The following is a 25,526-nucleotide window of genomic DNA, read 5'->3' as shown; positions in this document are numbered from 1 at the left end:
TACCTTTCAGGAGGTTTATGAGGTCAAAGTATTTTCAAAATTAGGATATTTGCCTTTTTTTTTTTTTTTTTTTTTTTTTACTATGTTGTACTGATAGCGCAAAAGTTATGGGGGGGCAAAACTGCTGGTACTTTGGCAGGAATGAAGGTAGTAATTCCAAACTATTCTAGTAATCCCTGTCTTTTTCACTGCCAGACATTCACAATAAAACAACAAATGTCATTGCATTTTACAGTCTTTGATTAAGCAATAAATATTACTTTTATCAAATCTTGACCTTTCAGTAAACTTTTTAATATTCATTTAATAAAATAAGTACACATAATGCACTTCTGCCCCATACCAAAGTACACTGATGTTTTGAGGAAAAGCACTGTGTGATTGAGTTCCAAGCTGAACTGTTTGCTCTTTTCATGGACTGCCAGTTTTGCTTGAAAGAACAACTAGAGACAAACTATGGTTTTGAGCTTTCATGTGAAAATTAGAATTTTGGAAAATTTGGGTCTGCCACTGTGAGTTTGATGTCTTTCTGATGAGACTGCTAGTGATATTAACAATATGACTTTTTAAATGTTTAATAATGAAATTTGTCTATCTGGGAAAAATATGCATGTCTCAGTGAACCAGTATTTTCCAAGTGACCAATTCATGCTGTCTGTAAAAGATTTATTCAAAGTGCAAGAGAGATCAGTAGATTCCACATTGCAGGTAATCTTTAAGAAATTATCACTTGTTGAATTTTGGTGGTGTCAAAGAATATCCAGAATTATCTGAAAAAACTATTAAAATACTCCTCCCGTTTCTGTCTACCTATTTGTATGAGGCTAAGTTTTCGTCAACAGATTAAATACAGAAACAGCTGTGAGAATTCACTTGTTTTCTATTCAGCTGTGTATTGAAGAAATTTGCCAAAATAAAAAGTGCCAACACTTCTCATTAAATTAATTTGTTTTAGAAAATATGGTTATTTTACTAAATATTTTCATTAAAAATGAAATGAAAATTTTATTTGTTTTCATGAAAATGTAGTTATTTTCACATATTTTCATTAAATCTTATTAGACATTGTTATGTCAACATGTAATGAGTTTATTTTAAAAATAAAATTGAAAAATATTGCTCAATTCAGATTTTGAATACAGCAAATTTTGATAGATAAAATACAAAAAAAAATTCCCATTTTGGGGTACTCAATAATTTTTTGAGTGTAAAGGGTTCCTGAGATCAAAAAAATTTTAGAGCTGTTGATCTAAGGAAAACTTTTAGTGGTTCTTTTAAGTAACTATCTTTATATTGTATATTCTGCAATATAGGACTTGTTCCAGAAGAAACAGAAGAAAATATTGAAGGAGAAATGACCAGTGAGGATTGCAAATTACAAGATTTGCCTCCATGTTGGGGACTGGATATAGTTTGTGGTAAAGGAACAGATTTCAACTATGGGCCATGGGCTGATAGGCAGAGGTACTTGATTTAGTTGTATTTCTGCAAAGTCAAATATATTGGGATAATACTATAATTTTTATTAAAAACTAGCTTAGTATTTTTATAAGCTATTTTATTATGGCAGGGTAAGATCACTAAACATTTTAGTCCAGATGATTTGTAAGGAAATTGGCGTAATCAAGTTTGCCGTAAAGGAGAAGCTAATTCATTAGAAAAATGGTGACTGAGCAGCATATTTATTGGTTCCTTAATTTTTTCGTTTGTATTTAATCAACGGATATGCCAGGGATTGTTGGGACTGTGGAGACTCAGAGCTAAAAGATACACTTAGTTCAGTTAAGGAAAAAAGAAACAAAAGTGTTTTATTAAGGCTGTGTTAGAGGTAAGGAAGAAGTCTTGGTGAAGAATTTAGAAAGGTACTTTACTAGTTTGCTAAGGCCGCCACAACGAAGTACCACAAACTGTGTGGCTTAAACAGCAGACATTTCTCACAGTTCTGGAGGTTAGAATTCTGAGATCAAGGTGTTGGCAGGATTGGTTCTTTCTGAGGGCTGTGAGGGAATGATGTGTTCAAGGCCTCCCTCCTTGGCTCGTAGATGGTGATCTTCTCCCTGTATCTTCACATGGTCTTCCCTCTTGTGTGTTTTGTAGGTCTCTGTGTCCAAATTTCCTCTTCTTAGAAGAATACCAGTCATATTGGATTAGGGCCCACCCTATCAACCTTATCTTATTTTATCTTAATTACTTCTCTAAAGACCCTGCCTCTAACTGTGGCCAAATTATGAGGTACTGAGAATAGGACATGAATTTTAGGGGGACACAATTTAGCCCGTAACAGGTTCATAACTCATATTGAAGAGGAGAGAATTGGGGAATGCTTTTCGGTTGAGGTAATATGTGAGTTGAGTTTTGAAACATAAGTAAGAGTTAGCCAGGGAAGGAAAGGAAAGATAAATAATTAAGGCAAGGGAAGAGTTTTGCAAATGCATGACAGCAGTGGAGAATTGTCTTAATAAGTTCTGTAGGTTGTTAAAGAGGTTTGTAGGTAGTTAAGAAATACATAGATTTTATACTGGAGGTAATGGGGAGTGCCTGAAAGGTAGAAAAGAGTTTTTTATTTCTTAGTTATTCTATTAATTTTGAAGTAATTTTCTTGTTTTTAATATATTATGAACATCTACCTTCTTATTGAAGAATTTTAAACTGAGGAGGGGACATTTTTCACTATTTATGAGGGAACATCTAAATTTTTATGTAAATATACATTGTTTAAAGCCAGTTTAGTTTTTCATAAACTAGCTTGAGTGGAGGAACACAAGCTTAATCAATCACTGAGGCACATATAAGAGTGCTGATGCTGACTTGATACACTGACTCTTTTCATACTCACTTGTTTAAAAAGTGCTTTCTACCTAGCATTGTTAGGAGAATGTACTTCGTCAACTACTACATTCTGTTAACCTTGGTATCGTTAGCATATAGGAATACCTGCTCCATTAAGTAGCAATTTGAATAATAGTTGTATGGTAAATGTATAAGTAAGTGGGTTTTTTGAAAACTTGCAATATGCTAATACAGTACTTCATTAAGTTCTGGGTTAGATTATTAGACTTGAAGGTAAACAGAGCTTAAAATGTCAGGTTAGAAAAATATTTTTCAAATTACTGGATTAAAATTTTCCTTTTATGATAAACTTTTTCTTACATTAAACCATGCTGTATTTACTGTGGAATAGTTGAAAATGAGGGGTTTTACATTCCATTAAGTAATGGTTACACTTGTTATATTTGAAAGGAAAAAATTGAAGCAGTACTTTAACACAGACACATGAAATATTTTTGCATTTTAATATTTCAATAGTGTGATTCTTAAACTAATTTTATTGCATTAAGAAAAAGTATTAGGCTATATTTATGTGAAAATCCTAGCTAAAATTCTTTTAATATATAGTTATATTCACTTCTGGGTGATCTTTGTCTGATACAGAGAAATGATACTGAAGAGAACATGAAAGAAAAATTGGCTTTATCAACTCCCTTTAGTGGGTCCTGCCACTGCTAAGAGAGAATAGCAACACATTTCTTAACCTGGACTTAACAAAACCGTTCAGATTTATTAAAAAGAAAGAAGGAAGGAAGAAAGAAATTTATCACATGGGTTTAGTTTCCTTGTGTGGGTAAATAGTATTTATCTCATCCCCTACATATGTAAATTGTGTATTTCCTCTTTTGTAGCCATTTCCTTTTCTCCTTCCCCATACTGAGTTTCTGAACAATTGTGAACTGTTACCAGCAATGTTAATTAGGTCATTTTTTTTTTAGTATCTAAAAAATTTTTAGTGTAAGAAATATAGGAAGAAATCTCAACTGTTTTATTATTGGATAGCTCACTCAGCACTGTGAGTTTTTGATCTCTGATGTAGCATGACCTTATTTAGCTTGTAGATTTTAATGTCAGTTCTATTAGCTTTACATGATTTTCTGAATCTTTGAGGTATTCAACTTTTCAAGAGTTTTCATGACAGTTGAAGTATAAACTTTATAAATTTGTACTTACTCCTTAATGATAACTATAATAATGCAAATATTCCTGACATTGTCTGGCCTTTTATTGCTTTCACTTAAGTGCTTTCATTTATATTTTCACACTTGATCATCATAACTCAGAGACACAAGGACAGGTATGGTGAACTGATTATACCTGTGAGAAAATGGAGATGCAGAGGTTCAGTGATTTGGACGAGGGAGTAAAGCTATAGCATCTAGAGCCAAGATTCAAACCAACCCTTCAAGTCCGCTGCTCTTCTCATTATATCCTGCTACCCGCTTTTATAGTCCATGATCGTTTAATGATCAGATGGCTTCTTTGTCTTTAATAGCTTAGTTTTATATATTTGTGTGTCTTAGCCGAAACATTTACAGACTTAATTTTCTTTTCATGTACATTAATTTAATGATGCAAGTTAAAGTCTACGATAGATCAGTTTGCAAATTTTGTTCTGTTCATCTAATTTTTCCCAGTCAGTTTATTCCAAGCAGCATTTCCTGTTACTGATGACTCTTTCCTCAACTCTTCCTATTTAAAATTCAGAAACTGATACTTTTTCTGAATGTATGAGTAACATGGTAATTTTTTAATTACATAGAAGACTATGAATTGAAAATTTCTTGGTTTCATCTCTGTCAGATGATAATGGGAGGCGAGTATATTAGAGCCCTAGCTTCCAAACATGTGCTTCTTTTTAGAAATCTATTGCTCTTTAGACTCTTATTGTTATAACATTGATTACCAGTGATTATGAAAATAATAGAAATAACATTGTTTCCATGTGCCATGTACTGCCAAGTCTTTTTCATATATGTCATCATTTAATTCTTGGATCTGTTCTCTGAGGCTGGTTATGATAATCCTTTCTTACAGGTGAGGCAGCAGGTGAGTATCCTCAGAAAGGTTAAGTAGTAATTGTCCAGAATAGAATAATGATTCTAATTAAACCATCCTCATTCAGCTCTTTCTTTGCCTTTTGGACAGTTGATATACCTGTAGAAAGTCTTTAATTTTTTACAGTATGGTTGAATAGTGCAAATTTGGTCTTACCTATGTCTTATTCGGTAGTAGTGTATTAAGTGCTCAAAGCTCATTGATCTCTGGAAGAATAAAACATTGAAGAGAACAGTCTTTCATTGAACTGAAAGGAAATCATAGTAGGTGTTATTTTGTGACTTAGTTTTTTTTCAATTTTATGTCTAATTGTTAAATAAGATAGCAGTGATAATAGAAAGTTATAGTGAGTTTGGTCTCTTATCAGAGGTAATTTTATTTGAATAACTTGTCATTATTCTTTCTTTCTCCTTATTTAGAGATTGTTTATGGAAGTTCTTCTTCCCTCCTGATTATCAAGTTCTGAAAGTTTCTGAAATTGCACAGCCTGGGGGACCAAGACAGATCCTTGCTTTTGAACTACGGATGAATATTATTGCAGATGCTACAATTGACTTGTTGTTTACCAAAAATAGGGTAATTATTGAAATAATATAGTAGAAAATAGTGTTTAAAATTTAAACATTATTTTCCAGAGTATTTTTCTGGTGGCTAGTCCTATACTTAGATTCATTTCTATGAGCTTCCCCAAACCCCACCCCCAATAATTGTATGAATGTCACTTTCATTAAGTGGCAAATAGTAGAAAGAAGTTAATAATAATAGACCTTCATACTATAGTCTGATTCATTTTCTCCTTTAAATCTGGTCAAATTGTTTTAGTATATTTTTGGTATAAATTTGAACTTTTGCTCTTAGGAACTTCTAATACCTATTTAATATTGATTATTAAATTTCATCTTTGGTAATAACTGAAAAGTAAAGATGGGAGTGTAATTATAATAAATGTCTCATACGAATTATTTTTTGCTTTTGGTAGGAAACAAATGCTGTACATGTAAATGTAGGAGCTGGCTCCTATTTAGAAATTAATATTCCAATGACAGTTGAGGAAAACGGTAAGCTACGATGAGTGTTTTTCTGTTTTAAGTGATTAGTAGGGGAATAATTAATATATAAATAATTGTTAATCCAGTTAGACTGAAATTAGTGGTTTTCTTTTTCAGCTTTTTACTATATTTTGATGTGCCTGTAGTTAGTAAATACTGTATAGTTATTCATGCACTTAGAAGGGAAAAGTGTTTCAATCAAGCTAGGTCTTATTATTCTCTGCTTTCTTTATACCTTATACTTCTGTTGTAAGATTGTGCATAATTTGCTTAGCATATGTTTTTCCTATTAGTCTATTGCTCTGTGAAAGCAGGTGCTACGTATTTCTTTTCACTGTTGTATACCTGTGCCAAACCCAATACCTGGCACATGGCCCGTTGGCAGAAATCGATTGAATGATTAATAGGTTATATCGTTAGTAGATTTTTGTCAGGCAGTAAGCTGGGTACTTTGAATAGCATAACTTTAAGAAAGCAGAATATTTCATATTTAAAATATCAAATCATGCCCTGATAGCTGTAGTTTCATCTGAGCTAAGATTATCTAAGTTCATTATGAATTTGAAATTTGGGCTCTGATACAGGTTAATCAGTAACATGTTTCAATGCTTTTTTTGTTAACTTTATCAAAATATATAGTCTCCCTCATTTCTCCTTGTTCTTTCCATCCTCTTATTACATTTGTAATTGAGAGCAGTTGAAGTGAAATTCTGCTTTTATTTGTTCACTTTCTTGAGAATATGGAGAGTAGCAATTTACCAATATTTTAAAATTACTAAATAGCAATGTTACTAAGTATAATTAGAATCATTTTATGTAATTCTTAGCTCTCTTTTCTTGTTTCTGTCACTCATTTTGTTGTTACCATAAGAAGAAAACAGGCAAAGGGGTTGACTAGATTTATCAACTTGCATGAAAAGGTAGCAGTTGAGTCTGCCTGCTTAGATAATGAATTGAAAAAGTGACTGAGAATGAGATAGTATATCTTTTCCCTGTAACGTAGGGCTATTACAGTGAAGAACTAAACTTTATTTTAGTTACTTTTAAAAGAGTAACCTTACTAAGTATTGAAGCAGATGCTTGCGGTTCTCTAGGATTCAGAGTAGTCAGTTGGAAAGAAGCATCTTTTAGGATAGCCTTAATTAATGATACATAGGATCTGTAATTCTGTAGGGGAAAAAGCAACTGGGGGTTGCATAAAACTGAGAATGGTTCAATTAAGGGAGTGCTTCTGCCTTTTTTAAACGGATGATGCATGTAGGAAAGAATATCTGTACAGTTTTTTGGGGGGGTACCTTTATTGGTGCACTGGGTAAACGGGCCATCTGAGGGCTGAGGCATCAGCACCTTGAGCATATACCTATTATGAGTTCATGGGACTTGCCACAGAACACTGATTGTGGAACTGAATGAATGAAGGGTCTAAGGAAAACCCAGTCAGGTTCTTGGTAACGGTTAGGTGACGTTTAAGATGACTGTCTTCAAAATGAAAAATAGACTTAGGTCTTAAACAATAACAAAATATAACTCAGAAACATTTAAACCTTATCCCAGAGATTCAGGTGTTTGGGGAAAAAAAAAAGCCCAGAGCAGGATGCACCTTGGATTAGCCACATAATAATGACCATAGTGTTAGTGTTCGTAGGAGGGCAGTCCATCAAGAAAAGAGGTGAAGGAAGGGAGGGAATATGGGGATATGTGTATAAAAACAGTTGATTGAACTTGGTGTACCCCCCCAAAAATAATAAATAAATAAATAAAATTAAAAAAAAAAAAAGAGGTGAAACACTCTGAACTTTTCTGCTTTTATTTAGAATGGGGCTGTGTTGTTTGGGAACTGTCATTATGTAAGGGATAGTTGTTGTTTAGAAACTTTCATTACACTTTTTTTCAATAATTTATTTGTGCAATCTCCTGACTTCTCTCCTACCTATCCTTGCCCCAATGGGTGGATTTTGAACAAGGATGTGATATGTTAGATCCACCCTATTCCCTGTCCTCTTTTTTTTTTTTAGATTTATGTATGTATGTATGTATTTATGGCTGTGTTGGGTCTTCATTGCTGTGTGTGGGCTTTCTCTAGTTGTGGCAAGTGGGTGCTACTCTTCATTGTGGTGCATGGGCTTCTCATTGCAGTGGCTTCTCTTGTTGTGGAGCACAGGCTCTAGGCACACGGGCTTTCGTAGTTGTGGCTCGCCTGCTCTAGAGTGCAGGCTTAGTGGTTGTGTTGCATGGGCTTAGTTGCGCCGCAGCATGTGGGATCTTCCTGGACCAGGGATTGAACCCATGTCTTCTGCATTGGTAGGCGGATTCTTAACCATTGTGCCACCAGGGAAGTTTCCCCTTTCCTCTTTTTTTTTTAAAGCTCTTTATTGGAATATAATTGCTTTACAGTCTTGTACCAGTTTTTGAGGTACACCAAAGTAAACCAGCTGTATTTATACATATATCCCCATATCCCCTCCCTCCTGTGACTCCCTCCCACCCTCCCTGTGCTGGCCCTCTAAGGCATCTCCCATCATCGAGTTGATCTCCCTTTGTTATACAGCAGCTTCCCACTAGCTATCTATTTTACAGAGCGAAGTAAGCCAGAAAGAGAAAAACAAATACTGTATGCTAACTCATATATACGGAATCTAAAAAAATGGTACTGATGAACCCTCTTTCTTCTTCTGTACTGTCTTTTCTACAGACAGATTTCGGACTCTTCAGAGTCATTTAGTGAAAGGGTCTTTCCCAGGTGGTGGAGTAGATTTGGATTTCTAGCATTGCCTATCTGTAGCTATGACTAACTCAACATTTTCTTATTAGAATATTCAAAGCCATGTTTTCAGTACTTCTATAATAAAGCTGGTATTTTAATCTCAAAAAAAAAAAAGAAAGAAACTGTTATTACAAAAGGAGTAGTTGAAGATATGTACCCTTGAGTCAGTGAAAAAAAAGACATGGGAGCAGCCTTAAATATTTGCACCTATCATTTAGAAAACAGACTTGTAGTTTTGCACTGGAAAGCAAAATCAGAATAGATGTTATATGAAGATGGAACTCTTTTCCATCAGAGCTGTCCAAAATGAGAAAGATTACCTCTTAGATAGTCTATGCCATGTTATTGGGGATGTATTTAAGTAGTGACTGATCACCATTTTTCAGGAATTCCTTCTTTAGGTGGTGGGGGAATTTGTTTGCAGTCTAAAATTTTTAATTATATATATATATATATATATATATATATATATATTTCTTTAGGTTCTTAATTTTTATATTTTCATTTATTTTAGGTTACACCCCTGCAATTAAAGGACAACTTTTACATGTTGATGCCACTACCAGCATGCAATACAGGACTCTTCTAGAAGCAGAAATGTTAGCAGTAAGTCTAGAGTATATGATGATATGCATACACTCATAAAATACAAATTTTGTTTTAAATTTTTTATATAAAATTTTGATGGCCAGGAAGTCATCAAGTGATTCGTCTTCTCATTCAAGAACCACCAGCTGCTCTTGACTGTATTTTTGGGAAGAGGAGTAGATTCCCGATGCTGTGGACTCCCTTTGGCATCTCTCTGTTGCTCTTCTTTTGGGGGAAATGAATATAAGGCAACAATACATGGGTTTTTGGCCTTTAAAAATGTGAAAAGTTGTTAGTAAATTTAGTAAATTGTTTTTAAACTTCACTGTATGGCTAGACTCTCTCCTATGCTGTAAGTAAGATAATTTTTCACCATATGTTTTCTGGCCCCGTCAGATTCTTTCTCAGGGCTTAATAATTCATTGTCCTTTTTACTGGATGAGTAAGGTAAAAGGGAGAAAATCTTATTGATACCCTGAATTGCTCCATATGAGAAACAGAATAAATATGGAAATGCTCGTGATTGAAAACTGCAGGTTGGGAACTCATTAATCAAGCAGATTGTTATTTTTTCTCAGGGACAACAACAATAACAACAATAATAACAAAAGTCACTGTAGAATGGCTGATATTCAGAGAGGATTCTTTTATAATAGATGGTATCATTAGGTTCTTAATTACTTGTCTAAACAAGCATATTTACACATGATATATGTAAATTAAGAGGAAAATTTTTCAGTTACCAAGACTATATTGAATACTGTAAATATGTATTAAATGGGCATATTCAGCATTTTAATGAGTTCACAAGCTATTGCTGATAAATAGTGCTGTGCAATAATGCTATTCCTGGCAAGGCAGCTCCTGCCTTTGCAGAATTGCCAGGCTTTGGCAGGTGGAATATATCACAAAACACCATGTCAGATTTATAACTACTGTGCTGTCAAATGAGAACCCAGGAGGCACTGGTGGCCAGACTTCTGTGGACATTATGCGTTGCACTCTACCTTCCCTGACCTTGAGCCTCTCACTTAACAGATAGGTTTAAAGAAGAATTAATGAAGTTGGCCGTTATTCTGTTTGTTTAGCTACAGTGTCAAAACTGTAGCCTGATTTGTTCTTAAAGTTTTTTGACCACATCATGGCTTAGTATTTCAAGGAACTAGATGTAACCATGGATACTGACCTTTAGCCACAGCCAATATTAAAATCTCTAAGGGACCTTCTGTTCAGCTCAGTAGGAAAATAAGTTTTAATTATTCACCAATTTGTGTGAGTTCATTTCTAATACTGTTCACACAATGTCATATTTTAACCTCTTACATTTTTACTTAACATTTGGTTTGCAGTTTCACATCAATGCCAGCTACCCCCGAATATGGAACATGCCACAGACATGGCAGTGTGAATTAGAGGTTTATAAAGCCACCTACCACTTCATCTTTGCACAGAAGAATTTCTTCACAGGTAATCTTCTAATGAGTATAAATACAATGAGATATATCACAGTGAACTTGTTTATAGTCAATAAGTTTTACTTAATGTTCAGCATAGGGACTTGACACAGTTCACGCTTCCTTACTTTTACACTTCTTTTGTGGCCAAGACTATCAAAGGAAAAATTTAAATATGTATGTTATGTGCTGTCTTCTAACCCAAACAAGGAAAATATGAACCCAAACTTGAGCTTAGAAGAAAGTGCAAGAACTCGTTTTTGTGTCAGTCTAGTGGGGAAAAGATGGGGAAGATGAATCACTTTCTTTCTCTTCCTGAATTAGGCATCATTGTGGCTTTATTATTTTGTTTTAATTATTGTAATTTACAGACAGACTATTCAAACAGTCAAATGTGTTATTTTTGTATTTGGACCCCTACTTAACTTCTTTCTTTTGGCATGTGTAATTGAGTTGATGCTATCGTTAGTTGGAAAAAATTCTTTTATTTCTTGTAGCATATTTTGATAGTTACTCACTATTTTATGATTATGGGAACGTGTGGTCTTAGTCTCTGAATAACATAAATATTACTACATAAAAATAAGCATTTTGCCTATTATTTTCCTCAGAATATCTTTAACAATAAGTGGTACCGTTCGTGGAGCACTTATCTTGTGGCAGTTCCTGTGCTAAAAGTTCACATATATCATCTAAATTCTTACAATAAGTCTGTGAAGTTGTCCCCATTTTGTAAAAGAGAAAACCGATAGCATTTCAGTCATTTGTTCAAGATTACATAACTAGTAAAATGAAAAGCCATAATTTAAATTCAGGACTGTCTGGTTGTCAGAGTTTGTGCCATAACAATGATACTTGAAATTGTTTCTCTCTCTCAAATACACGAAGTTCTGATTTTATAGTGCTGTGTTCTGTACTGTGAGTATACAAAGATGAGCTTGACACCTTTAGGAGGAGACCATTTACTGAAGGACATCATTGCTGGGAATATACAATGCATGTGATAATGTGACTGCCAGAAGGAAAAGTAGAGGAAAGCACTGTGATAGAACAGGGCTAACATCTTTATATAAAGAGCTTTTGCCTGTTGAGGTTAGAAAAAGAAAAAAAATTAAGGTATGACAGACTAAGTATATGAATGCAATTTTAAAAAACAACACTTAAACCATACAAATCAGCAATACAGTAAATCAGCAGTCAACAAAGATGACTGACTATAATTCTAAGGCCAAGTCTTTGTTTTGTTCACATTGTATTCCCAGAGTCTGGAACAGAGTCTGGCACACAGTGGACATTCTGTAGGTATTTGTTTTGTGAATAAAACAGCATGAATAATGTTCAACCCTACTTGTAATTAAGAAATTCAATTCAAGTGAGATATCACTTTTCAGTTACCTGTTATCAAGCCGCATCACCTTCACTCCCACCCTCCCCCCCCCCAAAAAAAAATAGAGAAAGGGAGAGAGGCAGAAAGAAATATAATACAGGAGCAGGTACAGTGAAATAGATAGTTGACCATACATTTCTAATAGGAGCATAAATGGATCCACTACTCTTGGAAAGTAGTTTTGTAATTTATAATAGCCTTAAAAAAATTCATGAACTTTGATCTAGCAAATCCAGTTTTTAAATCTATCCTGACAAAATAACCCTGAGTGTATAAAATAACTTGCATGAAAATATACATGATAACATATATAACAAAAATTTGAAGAAAGTCTAAATGATTAAGTATATCTTTGTAAATCTTTTTAATGAACTATTATTAAAATTTTTGTTAATGTGTATGAAATAACATGGAAAAATTTTGAGTTCAATGAAAAAAAGGAGTATAATGTGCATCTAGGATAGTGTAAAAATCTACATAGGAAAAAAAAAAGCTAGTGTGAGATATATCCACGTTAGTTATTTTGGTAGCAGAATATCAGGTGATTTTTTTTCTCTTTTATCTTCTAAAGTTTCTTTAAAAACATAGTAGGTATATGAAATGCATAAAATTTTTCTTATTTGAAATTGTGATTAGTAAGCATTTTTTACTGTTAAATCATTTAGCTACATTTTAATCACTTTTTAATATTTTGTATAAAACTTCTTTCTAGTTACAATAGGAAATTTCATTTTTGGTGTTTGAATATTTTTACTTTGTTTTCTGAATTTCAGTTAGTCTTACATTCTGTCACCTACCCCAATAATTTTAGATTTAATTCAAGACTGGTCAAGCGATAGTGCTCCGGACATTTTTTCATTTGTTCCGTATACATGGAATTTTAAAATCATGTTTCATCAATTTGAAATGATTTGGGCAGCTAATCAGCACAATTGGATTGACTGTTCCACTAAACAACAGGAAAATGGTAAGTACTTTTTAAAAATTAGGTGAAGTATTCTGTTCATTAAGACAAATACCACCAAAAAAAACTGGTATTGATTTTGTAGTTTTAATAGATACTAGAATTGAGCTTTTTTTCCATTGTCTTGTGAGACTCTCAGAAAACTATTTCAGAATTTGTGTTAGACTAAGCATATTATATTAAATGTAATTTTGTTTAGGTGTGTATTTAAGGCAGTTTTTATTTAAATTTTTTTTGAAATTAAAAGTAAATTTCTTTTCCTTTTTTTTTTACAGTGTACCTGGCAGCCTGTGGGGAAACACTAAACATTGATTTCTCTTTGCCTTTTACGGACTTTGTACCGGCTACGTGTAATACCAAGTTCTCTTTAAGAGTACGTATAGTTGGATGCATTGTTTATTCCACAAGCCTTGTTAGTAAGTTTGATTTCCCAGTGCTTATCTTTATTCTCTCCTGGTCATCCTGTTGCCACCTGAAGTATTTTGGCTTTCCTCCATTGTTCACTAACTTCGGTGTCACAGAATTGCTCCTGTTTTTTTTTTTTTTTTTTTTGTTGTTAACTGTAATGTTTTACCATTCCCACAAGTTCCCCTGAGAAGCGGGGCAATAATTTGAAAAGATATGTGTACTCCAGTGTTCATAGCAGCATTATTTACATTAGCCAAGATATGGAAGCAAGGTCAGTGCCCATTGACAGATGAATGGATAGAGAAGAATTTTATATATATATATATATATATATATACACACACACACACACTGACTGGAGTATTACTCAGCCATAAAAAGAATGGGATGTTTCCATTTGTGACATAATGACCTGCCATTATGCTTAGTGAAATAAGTCAAACTGAGAAAGACAAATACTATGTTTTCACTTATATTTGGAATCTAAAAAACAAAACAAATGAACAAATAAAACAGAAATAGACTTCAAAAAACAGAAAACAAACCAGTAGTTACTAGAGAGGAGGGGGGAGAGGGAGGGGTGAAATAGGTGAAGGAGATTAGGCGGTATAAACTATCAGTTATAAAATAAATAAGTCACAGGGATAGAATGTACAGCACAGGGAATATAGTCAATATTTTATAATAACTTTGTATTGATATTATAATGTGTGATCCATAAAAACATTGAATCACTGTGTTATGCAACTGAAATGAATGTAATATTGTAAGTCAACTGTATGTCAGTTAAAAAAGAGCTGGGCAATAAAAAAAAATTCCTTGAGTCGATTATTTTGTTAGAGCTCCTTTCTAACCTCTGTGACTAATCTATATGTTCAGTCAAGAACTTACTGTAGCTCTAATGTTTATTACGTCTGTGAACTAGATTTTATATCTCTCTGTACAGTTGACGCTTGAACAATGTGGGGGTTAGGGACGCTGACCCTCCCTGCCGTCAAAAATTCCTGTGCAGGGACTTCCTAGGTGGCGCAGTGTGTAAGAATCCGCCTGCCAATGCAGGGGACGCGGGTTTGATCCCTGCCCCAGGAAGGTGCCACATGCCGCAGAGCAACTAAGCCCGTGCGCCACAACTACTGAGCCTGCGCTCTAGAGCCCGTGAGCCACAACTGTTGAGCCCATGTGCCACAACTAGTGAAGCCCACGCGCCTAGAGCCCCTGCTCTGCAACAAGAGAGGCCACCGCAATGAGGAGCCCACACACCATGATGAAGAGTAGCCCCTGCTCGCCACAACTAGGGAAAGCTCATGTGCAGCAACAAAGACCCAACACAGCCAATAAAATAAACAAACAAACAAACAAACAAATAAATTTATTTAAAAAAAAATTCCTGTGCAACTTAGAGTCAGTTCTCCTTATGTCCTCCATATCCTTGGTTCCTCTGTATCTGAGGTTCAGCATCTGAAGATTCAACCAACCACAGATTGTACAGGACTGTAGCATTCACTGTTGAAAAAAAATCTGTGTGTAAGTGGACCTGTGCAGTTCAAACCCGAGTTGTTCAAGGGTCAGCTGTATTTCATTCCTAATTGTAACCATGAATTCAAGGACGAAACCACAAGTACCTTTCTTCCTTTAAGACAAAAGCCAGTTCTTAGGAGTTCAAAATTCATGGTACACCTAATTTTAAGGTATATATAGTCATTAGTAGTTGTAGTATTAATGGAGGTTATGATGGTAAAAAATAGCAACAAGAGCAGCCAGCACCTGTTACCATCTTCTTTGCGCCAGACACTACTCCAAGTGCTTTATGTGTAGTAACTCATTTAATTCTCAGAACAACCATCTTGAAGTAGCTGTTGTTACTGTGAAGCTGAGGAGGCAAGTTTATGTAACTTTCACGTAGCTAGTGAGTGGCCAAGTTGGAATTCGAACCCAGGCAAGATAGCTTAGGGCTCCACTCTTTTAACCACTCCATTGTGCTGTCTGTTAAGAAACCAGACATCAAGATGATTAGGGGACCTATAAGGAAAAAAGTGAAACCCAAGTGAAGATCCTTTGATGTAATTCTTAAAAGCCAGTTGAGGAACCAAGACTTACTAGAATCAAATTAGACAATCATATTTTAAAAATTAATAAAAATATGGAACATAGTCCACATGAGCTTATATTAGATGATTTAAAATTTTTTTTAAAACTGAGTTACATGTGAAATATTCAAGGAAACCCATGGAAAGTAATCCTTTTTTTTACTGTTTTCTAGAAACTATGCTGTTTATTTCTCTGATTTTTTTTTCTTGACTTTCTAAGCAAAATTTAGTTTCAGTCAATGTAAAATCTTATTTCAGTCAGTGTAAACCTTACTTACCTGACTCTTCAGTGTAAACTCTGCCATTTCAAATTTGTTTCTTTTCTGTTGAATTTATTCTCAAGAATATTATAGATAAGCTTGCCTGTAAAAAGTAACCTAACAAATTTATGTACCTATTTTATTACTTTGGGTTATTGTAAATTATTTTTTAGGGAGAAGATGTTGATCTTCATTTGTTTCTACCAGATTGCCACCCTAGTAAATATTCATTATTTATGCTGGTAAAGAATTGCCACCCAAATAAAATGACTCATGAGACTGGTATTCCTGCTGAATGCCAAAGTAGCCAGAAAACAGTTAAACCAAAATGGCGGAACGTTACTCAAGAAAAGTAAGTACATGATGTTAGCGATCCAAGTATTTTGTGTTTATGTGGAGAGAAATTACTCTTCTAATTCTTTCAAAGAATAACAGTAAAATTTGATTATCTGTAACTGGTGCCTATATACAATTAAAGGAATAAGTACGTGACTAGAAACTATTTTTTACGCTTCAAAGGGCTGGTTGGGTTGAATGCTGGACTGTCCCAAGCGTCATGCTTACAATTGATTATACCTGGCATCCAATTTATCCACAAAAAGCAGATGAACAGCTAAAACAGTCATGTAAGTGTTTTTATATAATTTGTACCTTGAAATATCTAGTGTTATACTCAATAAACATAAAAGATACAAGGAGAAATCAAAAATTTTTGGAAATGCATCTATTCTTTTTGACAATTTTATATATTTAAAATCTTTTAAGGATTTTGGTATAATTATAGCTTACTTTCATTGAGCATTTACTATATATCAAATACTAGGCCAAGCTGTTTCCTGGTTTACTTTATCTTATTTAATCCTTAAAGCAACTCAGTGAGATAGATGTTATAATTATTATTGTCATTGTAGAGTTGAGGAAATATGCTCAGAGAAAGTAAATAATTTTCTAAAGGTCTGCTGAGCTAGAAGCAGCAGAGCTGGAGTATGAAATTAGGTATATGTAAATCTATATATTTAAAGGGCTTGATTTTGTGAAATGTTAGTTTCTTTAATGCATTTTGGCAACTGTCATATCATTTATAGTTTCCCTGAGGCTTAAGTGCCGCCTTTATTTGGATCCAAAGTGGAATTAGAGTCAAGTGATATTTTCTTTGTATTTTTCCAGTGAGTTAAGTTTTAAAGAATAGTTTTCATAACTTTCTTATATATAGATCTTGATAAGGTCACACTGCATTTGAATTGCTGTTGATGTGAAAATAACTTTATAGTTTAATGCCTTAGTATAGTTAAAGCCTAATTGTGACCCAGATTTACAGTATATTGCCAGAGCTTGATGAGAATGGGAACTTTTCATTGGTTCTTTGTAGTTTGATTTGTGTATTTTTATACATATTTCAATGAAGTCTATTCTCTATTATACTCTTAATTATTAGACTTTCAGGTTTGTTTTCATTATATACTACAGATACTTTATCAGTATTAGTTGCTGTCATATTTGCAAAGTAGAATTTCTTAGTGACTAGTTCCTTGAAGAACTTTTAAAAGGTGCTTTCCCCTCTTACCCCTCAAACATTCTTTTCTTTTCCCTCAATTTATTCCAGTGTCAGAAATGGAAGAAACAATGCTATCTGTATTAAGGCCGTCCCAGAAAACAGACAGAGCTGTTTCTTCTCCCTCTACTTCTTCACGTCCACCTATTGATCCCTCAGAACTTCCACCCGATAAACTTCATGTAGAAATGGAACTTTCTCCAGATTCTCAGATAACTCTCTATGGACCTCTATTAAATGCCTTTCTATGTATAAAGGTAAGAATTTTAAAAGAACCTCCATATTTTTAAATATAGGAAAAACAGTTAACATGTAGTTGAAATTGAGACCATTTGAAATGGCCAATTATATGATTTAAAGTATTTAGGATATATTTTATATGTTGACTGGACTTGTGGTGTTAGATTCAATTATAAAATTATTTATTAAAAATAGTGTACTCCTCAGTTTACCATTTCTTTTCTTTTGAGCAGTTAGTGTGTTCTAGAAGTTGTCCTAGTTGCTAGAGATAGAGATAATATAGCATCTGTCCTTAAGATAAGCTAGAGAGATATAGCAGGATAGACATATATATGGACAATTTTAACACGTAATTAATGTGGCAGTAGAAGTATAAAAGAACTTTGTTATCTGAGAAAAATTGTACCAGGAAAAGGCTACTTCAAGTGAGTCCATTAAAAACTGACAACTTTATTTCATGGTAAATAATAAGCAAAGATTTGTTTAGAGTGCTGTCTTGAAAATTGGAGCAAATATGTGAAAGTGAATTCATTTCAGAGTATGACAAATTTAGACTCTGAAGAAATATGCACTACTTCTGTGAGCAAAGACCAAATCACGTGTTGATTCATTTTGGTTTAATTTTTCCACTCAAATTGTGTGATTGCATAGTATGATAGCACTGTAAGGTTGCTGTCTGTAGCATGATTATGAAGAGAGGCAATTTTAAGGAAAAGATTTGAACACTTTCAGTTTTCTAGATACTGCTTTTATTCTTTTGATGCTCAAATCATGCTTTTAACAAGTCCCCAGCAAGTCATTACTAATTCTTGTTGATTTACTCTTTTCTTATAGGTAACTTCTCTAAGCCTTCCAGATTTTCACTTATCACTGATAGTTTTACCTGTGATTTGAGCAGTTATCCAACATCACGTTCCGCTACTTTATGAAAATTTGCATTTTTCCAGGATTTTGAAAATTCACTTTGCTTTAGATTTTCATTGTACTGTTGGATATTTACTACATCTGATAAAGAGAGACTAATTGTCCAAGCATTACCAATCATGAGCATTAGAGTTAGTTGTGGTGTGGATGTTTGTGTGAATCTAATTTTATCAGTGCTTACTTATTTGCTTCCTTTTGTAATTTCACAATTGCAGAGGTTTGGATATTTAATGCTTAGCTAACAAGGAATCCCTTAATGTACAGTAAGTGGAATAATTAATTCTGGAAATAGTCTAGGATGATCAAGGTTTGTTAGCAAAGGCTCTCTGGGAGAAGTGCTAGCTGAATAAATTGTGAAGTTTTGTAAAATCTCAATATTTGAGTTACTGTATTATATTTACTAAAAACTACCATATGGCATCAGATGATCTAATTTAAGGTAAAACATGCAAGGGAAAATGTGTTTAGTATTTGTGGAAGCCTATAGTTTCTGTTTGCTTTTACCTTTTCTTCCCCTAGGGTTTTAGAGATTCTTGAAGGAGTAAACTAAAGAGATTCAAAGGGAGGAAACACACACACACACACACACACACACACACCCGCATTTTGTTCTCTCATGACATGGCCTAAAATATTCTTCAGATATTTCTCCCAATATCTTATTTTCTTTGGATTGCAAGTGAGTAACTGTAAAGAATTTAAAATTGAATTTTCAAGCTATAGTCTCCCTGGAGAGGCTGAATTATATTTTAGTTTAAATATAAGCAATGATTTACTTATCAGATGTAGGTGGTTATATTGATATAATATAAAAAAAGTTTTTTTTAAGGACTTTTATTGAGATATAATTGACGTACAATAAACTGCATATATATAAAGTATACAATTTGATTTTTTTTCCTTATAGTAATGTATATATGGCAATCCCCGTCTCCCAATACATCACCCCCCCCCCAACACCCCCTGCTTTCCCCTCTTGGTGTCCATATGTTTGTTCTCTACATCTGTGTCTCTGTTTCTGCCTTGCAAACTGGTTGATCTGTACCATTTTTCTAGATTCCACATATGTGTTTATATACGATATTTGTTTTTCTCTTTCTGACTTACTTCACTCTGTATTACAGTCTCTAGGTCCATCCATATCTACAGATGTCCCAGTTTTGAATACTACTAGAAAAGTATTAACTCTGTTTTTGCATTACATGTACACTGAATTTAGATATTAACTAAAAAAATTCCATAGTAATATGTAAACGAAAATAAAACAAAGAACACAGAGAAAGAAAGATATACCTTTATTTTAGACTTCTTTATAAACTCTATTCCACATATGTTCCCCATGTTGGTAGTTTATTACGTTTTGATGCAGACTGTGCATTACAGATTTTATAACAACTTTTTAGTAGTGTCAAAAGTTTGTTGCAGTAGATATTAATATTTGTACTCAAGTTAATTCAGAACTTGTATGAAGTCTACTGAAACAAATTTAAAATTTTAAAGTTTTGACATTTTATAAAATAATTTCTAACCCAATGAACTCTCTTCTTCCTTTTATTAGGAATATATGTAATGTGTAACTCTAAGTTTGTTTGTTTTTGGCATAGTGTCATGCTGACCTGGAGATGTTACCCTATCTTAAATGTCTCTTTTTTTTTTCCCATTAGTTTTAATGTATAACTTCTGTCCTGCTTAGTATCAGTGTTAGAACTTTAAAACTTTATGGAAATTAAGTTTGACACGTGTGTAATATAAGTATATATAAAAGAAAGCAAAGAGAATGTGAAAGACTATGAAAACTCATGTAACTGAGACTATATTTTTTCTTATCAAAATTAAACATCAAGAAATTCTAAAGCATATGTTACTAGAAAAAAAGAAAATTGCCATGTAAAACTGACTTCCACAAAATCCACAATAGAAATAGGCCTGGCATTGTTATTACAAAGAATTCTAAGAAGAGTATATAGTGAATGGGCATTATAATTTATGAGGATGTTTTATGGAAATGAGAGGTCTTCTGAAGATGTAGACTACATAGGAACTCTAAGTATCAGCCCAAAGTTGTTTCAATAATATTAAAAACTTCATGTCATTTCTCATGTTGTGGGCTTAGGGTTGAATAACAGTACCACTTATATTACTTTTATGAAGTGACTTCTCTTAGTCTTATTACATTTTTTCTTAATGGAAGAAGGAAATCTGAATCTAAATAGTGATAGCATATCAGTGGTGGCAAATAGTAACCATGGATTAAGGGTATATATGGCATATATGTTTTCCTTATTAAAAAATAATTTCCCCAGAGAGTATAGCCATTAGTTTGCAATAGCTACAAATGGAGTATAACCTTTAAAAATTGTATAAAAAATAAAGAGTATTAAAAAATAATTTTAATGGTCTTGAACAGAAGACTGACTATTGGGCTTCCTAGGTGGCACAGTGGTTAAGAATCCGCCTGTCAATGCAGGAGACACAGGTTCAGTCCCTGCTCTAGGAAGATCCCACATGCCACGGAGCAACTAAGCCCGTGCGCCACAACTGTTGAGCCTGCACTTTAGGGCCCGTGAGCCACAAGTATTGAGCCCATGTGCTGCAACTACTGAAGCCCACACGCCTAGAGCCCGTGCTCTGCAACAAGAAAAGCCACAGCAATGAGGAGCCCGCGCACTACAAGGGAGAGCAGCCCCCACTCACTGCAACTAAAGAAAGCCCGTGCACAGCGAAGAAGACCCAACACAGCCAATAAAATAAATAAATAAATAAATTTCAAAAAAAAGTGTGAAGAAAATGATAAAAGTTTAAAAAAAAAAAAAAAGAAGACTAGCTATCAAGTTTCCATTTAAGAAAACAGTATTGGGGACTTCCCTGGCAGTCCAGTGGTTAAGACCTCACCTTCCATTGCAGGGCTTGTGGGTTTGATCCCTGGTCAGGGAGCTAGGATCTCACATGCCTTAGGGACAAAAAACCAAACCAGACCAAACCAAAACAAAACATAAAACAGAAGTAATATTGTAGCAAATTCAATAAAGATTTTAAAAATGGTCCACATAAAAAAAAATTTAAAAAAACGATATTAGAAACACAGTACTTGTAGGTTAAATGGTTTTATTAGCTGTCTTTTAACTATTGTTGATAATTCTTTTTTTTTTTTGGAATGAGTATCATTAGATAAGTATGAATTTTTAGCTGGGGAAAACAATGGCAGTCTCCTCTTACTTGAAGTAGGTTATTTGATACTCGTGATAAAATATCTCTGTGAAAATAAAATTTCAGAGGACTCTTAAGTAAATTGAAAATGTAGCTTATTTTATCATTCTTAAAGTCATATATGCTGCAAACTTCATAAAAGAACACATCGTCCCAATTCTGTAAGCCAATGATTTTTTTCTAGGGTTGTTTAAAAAGGAAATCAAATTTTTATTTGTATTCATAATTTGTATTTGTAAATATTTGTGTACATTTACTAATGTTAAAATATCATAAAAGTTTGCCATAATATATTACTGCTTGCCAGATACTTCCGGCAACCTTTTGGTAATTTTTTTAGTGAATCCTTAAGAAATTAACTTTTACAGATGGAACTCGCATATTAAAAAAACCACACAAAACTTAAGTCAGACACCAACATTAAACATTTAACATTAGGCTAACTTTTAAATTGTTACAATTTAAGAAGTACATTTTGTTGATGATATTCAATAGGTACAAATGTGTTAACTCATAAAAGACCCCTAGCATTTTATAACTCTTCAAAAGCAGTTATTGACACATTTAATAAAACTTAGCAAATGTCTTCTGTTACGTTGGTGATTCAGTGTTCCCTGAAGAATCTGATATGAGTTATTTCTGTTTCAGATAATTAAGTGGAGATTGGTTTAGTAGCAAACTCAACATTATGCCAAAGAGAATCTTTCTTTTGATTGTAGTAATCTATAGGAATTTTTTTTTAAGATTAAAAATTGTAAGAGACTACAAGAGAATCTTTTAAAAATAAAAGTTATTAGGCTAGTATTAATAAAAATTAGCTAAAATAAGTATAACTTATTTCTAATGATTTGTTGGTAACTCTTAGTATGTTGAAAGCTAATAAACAAGAATGGTATACATTGACTCCTTAGATAAGTTGTGTGGAAGGTGGGGCAGAGATCATTAGGTCTGGAGGTCATTTGCGGGTAAAATCACCAAAGGAACTTCCGTTTTCCACCTGTCACTGGACTCCATAGCCACTGCAAGCCTAATGAACCCATCTCCAGGACTAGGACAGCATATATGTTTTGAAAAGGCTTCTCAGATCTGAGGGAGAACTGCTGCTCCAAATACCTCTAGGTTTTTTAATGTTGGTTGAAATCAGTTAGATATTTATTTTTAGTTTTAAAAATTTAATGTTGGAATTCAGGATAAAAACTAATATTTCTTTACCTTTCTGTTTGTGCTTGAATTTGTCCATGCTTCAGAGTTATATGAGCACAATTAAATCAAGCAGGTTCTAAGTAGGACCTGTATTATTTAAAGGCAGATAACAATAGAGAATAGAGGGAAAAGCCCCAGTTCTACAAGCCAGTAGATTTAGGATTTTATTTGCCCTGCTGCTAATTACTGAATGACCTTAAGCCCTTCAATATCCTTTCCTATGAAAGGATATTAATTTGCCTGATGTCTGGAACCCTAGCCAGAAAATAAATATGTCAATGACCAAAATGCAGAATTTACCAAAATACTGACTTGGTTTTTATTGAGCAAATATAGTTAACACTGTTAATTGGAATATTTTAACAACTTTTGACTACTACTGACCCATGAAATATGCAGAATTTAAATTCAGAATCAGTAGGAAGTAAAAAGAATTTCAGTTAAAAAGAAATGTAAATTCTGATGCAAAAGAAACTAGAATGTTAATAGTTGAAACACTTCTGAAATTCTGATGCTTAAGAAACCAGGATGAACTATGTGAAAGGAAGTTTTGGTAACTGTTTATAACATGTTTTTGCCATGAGTAACCAATTATTAAAGCTGTTAAAACATGCCTGATAAATATTCCAACTGGAATGTGTTAATTACAGATTTAGCTAATTGGATTTAGCCAAATTTATTTTTTAGTGAATTGATTTGCTTCCCTCAGGGGATATCTCTGAGTATTATTGCCTCAGAACTCTGAGAAGAACATGTTGAAAACCACTGAACCTTACAAATCTTCATAGGTTTTTTTTAGAACCTGAATTGCAAGTTTTTGCTATAGTTGGAGGTGGTGTTATGAAGTTTTTAATAAAAACTTCTGTAACTTTTTATGTCTTTTTTTGCTACAGAATATTTATTTGCTAAGCAGCCAAGTAAGTGTATGCCTTAAATATATGTGTATTGTTTTCATTTTAGGGAAATAGACTGATGTTTTAAAATCGATTGAGGAAATGCTTAGTTCACAAATTTTGGGCTCTAAGATGAAAAGTTATTGTTACATCTTTTGATGGCAATTTATTCTTAATATTTGTAGGAAAATTACTTTGGGGAAGATGACATGTATATGGATTTTGAAGAGGTTATTTCAAGTCCTGTTCTGTCACTGTCAACATCATCCAGCTCTGGGTGGACTGCTGTTGGGATGGAAAATGACAAAAAGGAAAACGAAAGTTCAGCCAAGTCAATTCATCCACTTACCTTGCGTCCTTGGGATATTACTGTACTTGTTAATTTGTATAAAGTCCATGGGCGTCTTCCTGTTGTAAGTGTTTACATATCAAAATAGTCTGGAGTTTATTATGAAATCCACCCAGCATAGGAAACTATGTATGTGTGTGCACACACTTTTATATAAAAAAATTCAGATTCAAAAGGACTTCTAAATTTGTCCTTTTTTTTTTATAAAGCTAGTTTTCTTTGTAATATTACTTGATCATTGATAATTTTCTGTTTTTCTTCTTTCACTTTAACTCCTTTGCTGTTCTATATAAATTTAGAACATTTTGCCATACTGTTGAGTTGCTAGGTTTATAGTTAGCCTGATGGATATCCTAGGGCTTCACATGTTTTTAGCTTTTACCTCTAACTCCAGACCAGTTTGGGACCTTATGGTAGACCTATTACAAAGTCAGGCTTGACCCTGGAGGTTGAGTTGTGTCAGAGGTTTGGATTCAGCACATTATGCTGGTTTACTCTAAAGGATGACCCTTGGGTCTCTTGGGGCTGACTTGAAAAGAGATTATATTGCCCAAAGAACCCATGGCCATTGCAGCCAGGCCAGACAGGGAGGGGGTGGCCCTAGAGCATTGTGCTGCATACTGGGTCCATGCATGTTCCTAGGGTTGCACAGAAATCACAGCTGGTGCTTAGTGGTCTTTTGCTGGGGTACAGAATAGTTATTTTTGTCAGTAAGCACTGTTTCTCCTTTTAAAATATCAAAGTCTTTTAATTGTATAAATGTAATTTTTATTCTTCTGTGCTTCCTTGGTCTTTTTTTTTTTCTATATCTTGATTATGATATTTTGCTTGATTTAAGCATGGAACTACAGATGGTCCTGAGTGTCCTACAGCTTTTTTGGAAAGACTGTGTTTTGAAATGAAAAAAGGATTTAGGGAGACCATGCTGCAGCTTGTCCTGTCACCCCTGAATGTGTTTGTCAGTGATAACTATCAGGTAATGTGAAACTAAGTTATGGTAGAGACTTAGAGATTTATTATTACTATTTATGGGGTCAAAACAATGTGTTAACGTCTCTGTGTGGAATATATAGCTCTTTAAAATTAGGGACCTTTAGTTTAACTATGCTAAGCAGTTTTGTATTGTGTGTATATATGTATATGAGAATTGTTTCAAGAATCTTAGTTTTCCTTTTTGTTTTCCCCTGCTCTTCCTTATTTATGTGATCCCAAACAATTATATTTTATATGTTGTTTTTAGAAATGGAAAGAAATACTTTCTAACTTTCTCATATGTTTATGAAAGGGAAAAACTAATTGTATAAAATGTT

At 33.6% G+C, this 25,526-nt stretch overlaps 1 protein-coding gene across 12 annotated transcripts in view; it reads left to right on the top strand.

The window, feature by feature from the left end:
* BLTP1 (bridge-like lipid transfer protein family member 1) overlaps positions 1-25,526 on the top strand; it is a 191,265-nt gene that overhangs the window by 42,504 nt on the left and 123,235 nt on the right. For all 12 annotated transcript variants that reach the window (XM_057704329.1, XM_057704334.1, XM_057704339.1 and 9 more), the window contains 12 exons: positions 1,314-1,464; positions 5,307-5,463; positions 5,867-5,945; positions 9,215-9,306; positions 10,638-10,755; positions 12,941-13,096; positions 13,369-13,466; positions 16,022-16,200; positions 16,368-16,474; positions 17,452-17,657; positions 24,053-24,280; positions 25,055-25,192. In XM_057704329.1, the coding sequence (XP_057560312.1) occupies positions 1,314-1,464; positions 5,307-5,463; positions 5,867-5,945; positions 9,215-9,306; positions 10,638-10,755; positions 12,941-13,096; positions 13,369-13,466; positions 16,022-16,200; positions 16,368-16,474; positions 17,452-17,657; positions 24,053-24,280; positions 25,055-25,192 (1,709 nt within the window). The remainder of the gene's footprint in view (positions 1-1,313; positions 1,465-5,306; positions 5,464-5,866; positions 5,946-9,214; positions 9,307-10,637; positions 10,756-12,940; positions 13,097-13,368; positions 13,467-16,021; positions 16,201-16,367; positions 16,475-17,451; positions 17,658-24,052; positions 24,281-25,054; positions 25,193-25,526) is intronic.

This window comes from Hippopotamus amphibius, chromosome 13 (assembly GCF_030028045.1).
Source record: "Hippopotamus amphibius kiboko isolate mHipAmp2 chromosome 13, mHipAmp2.hap2, whole genome shotgun sequence".
Lineage (NCBI taxonomy): Eukaryota > Metazoa > Chordata > Mammalia > Artiodactyla > Hippopotamidae > Hippopotamus > Hippopotamus amphibius.
The sequence above is the reverse complement of the archived record's forward strand: the minus strand, read 5'-3'. Positions and strand labels throughout refer to the sequence as shown.